The sequence below is a fragment of the Salvia splendens genome, chromosome 15, assembly GCF_004379255.2.
Source record: "Salvia splendens isolate huo1 chromosome 15, SspV2, whole genome shotgun sequence".
Classification (NCBI taxonomy): domain Eukaryota; kingdom Viridiplantae; phylum Streptophyta; class Magnoliopsida; order Lamiales; family Lamiaceae; genus Salvia; species Salvia splendens.
In genome coordinates, this window is record NC_056046.1 from 22,575,020 (window position 1) to 22,581,621 (window position 6,602).

General features: G+C 34.1%; 1 protein-coding gene across 2 annotated transcripts; it reads right to left on the minus strand.

The window, feature by feature from the left end:
• Positions 1-1,465: 1,465 nt before the first annotated feature.
• On the minus strand, positions 1,466-5,732 carry LOC121767397 (senescence-associated protein SPA15, chloroplastic-like). Of its 2 annotated transcripts, none has more exons than XM_042163663.1 (13): positions 5,475-5,732; positions 4,300-4,687; positions 3,814-3,957; positions 3,540-3,613; positions 3,290-3,366; positions 3,135-3,206; positions 2,865-2,933; positions 2,628-2,674; positions 2,428-2,545; positions 2,279-2,347; positions 2,088-2,191; positions 1,856-1,927; positions 1,466-1,784 (listed from the first exon to the last, which is right to left on the minus strand). In XM_042163663.1, exons 2-13 carry the CDS (start codon positions 4,575-4,577, stop codon positions 1,721-1,723), a joined length of 1,188 nt encoding a protein of 395 aa, XP_042019597.1. In that variant the 5' UTR covers positions 4,578-4,687; positions 5,475-5,732; the 3' UTR covers positions 1,466-1,720. The 2 variants fall into 2 exon arrangements, with proteins under 2 accessions (XP_042019597.1, XP_042019596.1); XM_042163662.1 differs by having other exon boundaries at positions 1,852-1,927; positions 5,475-5,731.
• Between the last annotated feature and the right edge of the window lie 870 nt (positions 5,733-6,602).

A 6,602-nucleotide genomic window follows, 5' to 3' on the forward strand; every position in this document is an offset into this window, starting at 1 on the left:
TTTAGGCACAACATAAACTTAATCAGAAACATCTCCACGAGATAATATCAACTTTGACAAAGTTGACACATAAGTAACAATACTAGTTCTCAATTGTGAAAATATCCACACATATTGATAAAAGTAAAAGTAGCTTATAACCATTATTGTATGTTCAACGTCACTTAAATAGATTAAGAAATAAATAATCATTGAGATCTTGTACTTGGTTTAATAAGCAAGAAGTATTTTTCTCACAGTGATCCATTGTGTATAATACTACACTTCAGTGTCATTAGTCATCTAAGTTAGGAAGTGTCTTCAGATCATCACTAGCACCATTCGCGATAGATTGTCCACATCTATCTTGGTTGAGAATATTGATTACATACTTCTACAAGATATCGACTGATCTTCTGTAACTATAAGCCTATCGATCCGTCTATAATACTCCCTTCGTCCCTAAAGAGTATGAACTTTGAGTTCGGCACGAGTTTTAATGCATTATTGGTAAAGTAAGAGAGAGATAGATAGAGAATATTTTTTAAGTATTATTAGTGGAGAATGAGTCCCACCCCATTAGAAAGAAGAGAGTTTCCAAAATTGAAAGTTCATACTCTTTGGGGATGAACGAAAAAGGAAATAGTGCATACTATTTAGGGAGAAGGGAGTATATAAGAAGTATTGTTTGTTCCATTAATAAACAAATAGTAAAAAAATGACAAATCACATGATAAATAAATTTCTTCCGATAAATGTCTGGAAATTAAGTTTTCTACTATGAAGCAACATAAAGCATGCTTTTCCGTATGTACCCTAACAGCCCGATCCCGACCTGACAAGTCTACTCAGCATTTCATCCAAAAATATCCAAAAGGTGAAAACTGACGTGAAATAATATAATGCGTTATTTAAGAGAGCACGTATATTCATCTCTTTTGGCCATTCCACAAAGATGAAAATGTAATAGTTCCTGAACTATTTATGAAGGTTTTAGTTTTGTAGTTCCTCCGTTTTGTGCTAATAGAGTCATTTCTTTTCGGCACAGATATTAAGAAAGAGATAGTATTACATATATTAAATGAAAAGATAATAAAGTAAGATAAAATAAAATAAAAGGAAAAATGTGTTACATTTTTGCTAAAATGAGAAATGACCCTACTATGGTGGAGCGTCCCAAAATAGAAATGAACTCAACTACCGTAGAACGGAGGAAGTATAATATAGCTGATTCCGTTAACAACACAACAAATACATTATTATTAGCATATTAGTACTTCCCATTTTGTGCAGTCTTTAGCATGTATTAGCTTATACCATTATGAACTAGTAGATAAAAATCACCTACTTCTGTTGTTAAAGCAACTGACATATCCCACACTTTCCAAAAATCGGATCTGTTTTAGCCCGTTTCTTGGCTGAGCACAAGGAGGCAAAGCAATGGGCCCTTATCCTTTCAAACTACTTAATGTCACTTTTAAGGAGATTATCCTTTGAATGTGCTTTACTAAATTGGCATTAATTAATTCACTTTATTTTACAGATAATTATACAAAAAGGAAGATTTGAATAAGCATCAGGTAAATTAGTAAAAAGGAGGACCCAATGATAGTCTAGAGATTATAAACAAATATGGATTCCTAATCAGATTCAGTATCATCAGCATCTTTGTTGTCTACTTGAGCACTTTGGTTCATCATGAACCTCCAGCTATCACCTTCCTCTATTTCCCACTGTCTCTTCAATTCAAAGATGGTTTGTGTTGCAGCTTCCGCGATTGCAGGATTACTATCTTCGGCCAGCCTCTGTAAGCATGCAATGCGAGTATTTCAGAGGCAAACTGGTCTCAAGAGAGTGACTGGGAATTGTTACCTGCAGAGCTCCCATGCCAGCATTTCCTAGAGTCCACATTGATGGAGCTGTTGATAACGCATTTGCTAGCGCTCTCCTGCTCAATGATGATAAAAATCGAAAAAAAAAATGAGTAATTCAGAGATCATAAAGGTATGTGGAGGCAACGGGAAAACCTGACTCATAAAGTTCACAACATTGATGTTTATTCCTTTTCAAATGGAGCAAAGAAGAAGAAGGGTAACAGAAGCAGATACCTAGTGCTGACATCAGGAGAGCTTGAGCACTCTGCCAATAGAGATACACTGCTTTTGCCATCCATTGCATCGAGATCAATAAGAGCTGCCACGAGCAACTCCAACTGTTGCAAACAGAGAATAAGTGTATGAGAAAAGAATTGGGAATTTGAGAATTTACTGAATATGTTTGTATTCAACTGAATGTAGACCTCTTCAGGGTCTGTATAGTCAATTCCATCAGCTACAGAGAGTGCAGAAGCCATGCTCTCGTAAGCTTCCTGTGTTACACAAAGGCTCAGAATAAAGATTTTTAACAAGGTTACTATCATTTTTATGTACAGATCTTGTCCACACTAACCTGAATGGCATCAATACGATCTGTAGATACCTCCCCTGGGAGAAACTCAAGAGTTTTCCCGTTCTTTTCAAGTGTTACATGTCTTCTGGCCTCAGTAGCATCTGTAGGATCTCTTTTCCTGTGCGGATCATATTGTTTTAGTCAGGAAATATTCATATATCTTGAACGATGAGGAGTACATATTGTTGTTAGAAACTTACGATCTCTGCATTTTGCTCACCATCATACCATGAATGTTTTTGAGAAACTGCAACTCCAACAAACAGAAATCTGACTCCTCAAATAATTAATATAAAAAGAAAGAAGAAATATTTCTTGTGAAGGGAAACTGAATTTGTGAAAACTACAAATAAACCTCTCGTTGAAATGATTATATTAAGAAAAATTTTATCCTATCTAGCAAAACAAACAAGCTTGTCTGATTATGATAACAATACCTCCAATGCCATCAGAGAATCTTCCATAGCACGTCGTTTGGCAGCAAAGTCAGCTCGCTTCAAATCAGCCTGAACAAGAGCATAAAAAGCTATTTCAGACAAAAGCCTCTTAGTATGTTGGTCATTTAGTAGAAGACATTCATAAAAGAGGGGAAAAAAGAATTCATTACAAAAAACCATGTTTTAATAGGAAATATAAAATGCAATTCAAGACGAAGATGTTCTGACTGAAAAAAATTTCTACAAGACAGTGTAAAGCACCATACAGACCTCTAATGCACCATCACTCCAGTGTTTGTCAGCAGCACTTTTCAATCTCGATTCAGCTATGTTTTTTAGAATCTGTACGTAGTAATCAAAAGAGGTTGATTAGAGATCTTCTTTACTTATGTTTTAGGAACAGTTAAGAAATAGATAATACTTACTGTAGCTACATGATGAAGCCTTTCAGCTCTTTTCTTTACATCATGATCTATTTTCTCTGTGTTTTCCCTAGCACGTGCTACCAAATAACAAAAGTAGTTATTAGTTTGATGAGTCATAATTGAGTTCAGCATGATAAACATCTTTTAGACTCTTTTTCAAAACTCACTAAAGTAGTTGGATCTGTAAAAGTTGTTTCATGGTTGTGTTCACAAAGATTAATGATTTAATGTAGATTAAAGAAATGCTTACCATCAAGTTTGAGGAACTCTGAACCAAGAAATGCAACGTCTTGTCGTGCACGAGCATCCAACTTCATTATGCCCCTAAATTGCAAATAATAGGAGGTATTACAGAGTGGATATGAAGGTTATTCATCTGGATTGAATTGTTGAAAATGCTGAAGCTATAGAATCAACAGAAACATTAAAAAGAAATCTTATGTAGAACCATTTAATTTTTCTAGATACTACGTCAAAAAAGAAAGAGAATGGACTGGTGCTGAAAAATTGGACAGTCATTATACCGTGAAAGAAGTATCATATCATTTCTAGCCCTTTCATTCATGAATTTTGCATCATTTGAGACATATTTGCATGCTTCGGCTAATCCCTGACTAGACGAGATGGTTTTGCCAGTCTCTATGGGATGGTCATCTCCACTTCGAGATCTACGCAACAAAAGCATAAATTATCAAAATTAACTTTCAGAATATGAGACAGTCCTAATTATAAAAAGTATTAAGTGCCCAACTGTTGCAACTTGCAAAATCTGACGTTCAGCACCACTGACCTAAATTTTAAAAGAATAGTACGATATTTGTCTAAAATCAATAATATAACCATAAAATAGCTGCTAGACATATGCTCATTAATCAGTCAGTTCAAATGTAAATAATTTTATCAGAAAAAGCTCAGTCAAGATATTGAAATCCCAATAGTAGGTGGCCATCGGTAATCATATTGTGTTACACAGTTGTCGATTTAATACTATCAAACAAAGCAATGTATACCTGGATATAACTGAACCATCGCGGTAGCGCCTGACACGCACTTTTGTTTCTGCATCCTGCGTTTCTGTTGATTGGCATACCAAAGAAAATCCTCGAGGTTCGATACATGCATCTAATTTTCGACCTAAAGGCCAAAATCGCTTTGAAATGCATTTTAGGTTAGACAGCGAAAAATGTCCTGTTCCCTGTCTATGATGGTTTGTTCCTTGGTTTATGATATACTTAGGGTGTTGCGGTGATTTCGAAGATGAATATACAACCCCATTTACTCTAGCCATGGATTAAACTCAATGCTCCTGTGGAGGCTTAGCTTACACGAAAGAGATGGATAAATGATCTATGCAGAGTGTGGACAGCCCGTGCTAGAGCATTCCCCAGAATTTGTAGGCTGCAGAAAGAGAAGACGGGCACAAGCATTATATAGCAATATTTTTATAATATTTCTTGCAGATTGTTATCAAAATTAAGTATCAAGGCAATTGATGTTCATTGATGTCAAGGCTTGTTCATTCACTGTACTTGCTGAAACTAATACATACCGCATCAAATAGACTACCATATTCAAATGTCCACAGCATAACCTTTTGTTGCTCAGCAAATCAAATTAAAACACTTTAAATACCACTTTTGCTCTATGATGAGTTATAACCAAGTAAAAGGGGCTGTCTTGCTAAGGCTAGGATCCTGGACAGATTTCATTGAAGCTATCTGAGTTGTTGAAAAAACATAACTAACAAATCAAGTTGATGTTATAAGCTAAATCCACAGTTTCAAGCATACTCAAGCAATCCCAGCTCTTGAAAAGTATAGCACTGAATTCGTTTTATAAAGACATGAAATTGAGCTCAGTTACACAATTACTCCATAAAGAGATGCACTCCCTATAGAAAAAGAGCATCAGAAGCAGTAAAACTGATACCTTAATACCCAAACCATTTCATATTTTTACATGATAATTCTATAAGCAAAATAGCAAGCCATTTCATATCCCAATCATAAGCATCTCCACGAACACACGCACACAAATAAACAATTTTCCATGGAAATTGCACGAATTAGCAATTTAGAGGTAGCTCTCAAAATTCAAACAATAGATTAAATAAAAAATACTAACAGAAAATCAAAATCAAGTTGATTCAAAATTTAGGTAGAGCAAGTGCAGAAAAAAGCCCTACCGAGGAAGGCTTTGCAAATCGAGAGGGAGAGAGAAGATGAATGAGAAAACTGTAGGTAGAGCGTAGCGAGAGAGAGTGTGGGAGTAATTGAGAGTTGAGAAGATTGAGGTAAAATTCCAACCACAAGCGAAGCATGTGGCCCCTCAACGGCCAACGCTACCCAACAAAAGAATGTAACAGAATGAAGCAGACGTCGCCATTCACCCCATCCTATTCCTACTCATTCATCACTGCACTTACACACATACATACGCGGTGAACAATCCATTAAATCAAATTCTATAACTACCCAATCCCTAAAAACATGTACTCCCATTGTCCCACCCCCACCCAAGGTAGTTGATGTATTTTGGCACAAAATTTGAAATTAGTTTAGTAAAGATTAAAGTGGAAAGAGTAAAGTAATAAATGAAGAGTGAACTATAAAAATGTGCTTGGATTATGGGTTTATCTCGCTCATAGTTCTTTGACTTTAAAAATATCGCCAAACATGCCTGGACTAAGGGTTTATCTCAAAAATTGTCTTTTTCACTGTTTTCGGTCAAAAATACCCTTTTCAGAGGTTTTGGGGGGTTTGGGCAATTTGGTATTTTTACACTTTTAACATTTTAACTTTGATATTATTTTAGTTATGTACTAAATCTGATATTATTTCAAAATTATCATTTTTCTTCCCTTTTGTCATCCTTCACTTTGTTTCTTTATTTCAATATTAGATTTAATTTTACAAAATTAAATTTTAAATTTCAATTTTTAAATATCAATTTTTAAATATCAATAATTTTTTTTAATTATAAAAATTATTAAATAAGAAAAATCAATAGTCATAATCAATATTTGATAGTGCTTAATATTTAATCAATAATGTATGATAACGCCTTAGTTTTAATCAATATTTAATAGCTTTAATCATAAATAGATCATATAACACGATTTATTCTGAAATAAATATGCATCTAATATAAGACTAATATAATTTTTCGTTTATTTTGAAAACAATCAAATTTTACTAGAAAATTTCAACAAAAATACTCCTATATAAAATTTTTAGTATGATCAAATTTTTAGTCAACTTCATAATATTCAATCACAAACAATTATAACAACCGAACGAATGCTAAATAGAAT

Excerpts from the sequence above, each read along its gene's own strand:
- LOC121767397 (XM_042163662.1), bottom strand. The coding sequence starts at position 4,577 with ATGGCTAGAGTAAATGGGGTTGTATATTCATCTTCGAAATCACCGCAA. Across the intron at positions 2,348-2,427 it reads ATCGTATTGATGCCATTCAG|GAAGCTTACGAGAGCATGGC; the intron begins GTTAGTGTGGAC and ends TGTGTAACACAG. Across the intron at positions 2,192-2,278 it reads ACTATACAGACCCTGAAGAG|TTGGAGTTGCTCGTGGCAGC; the intron begins GTCTACATTCAG and ends TGTTTGCAACAG.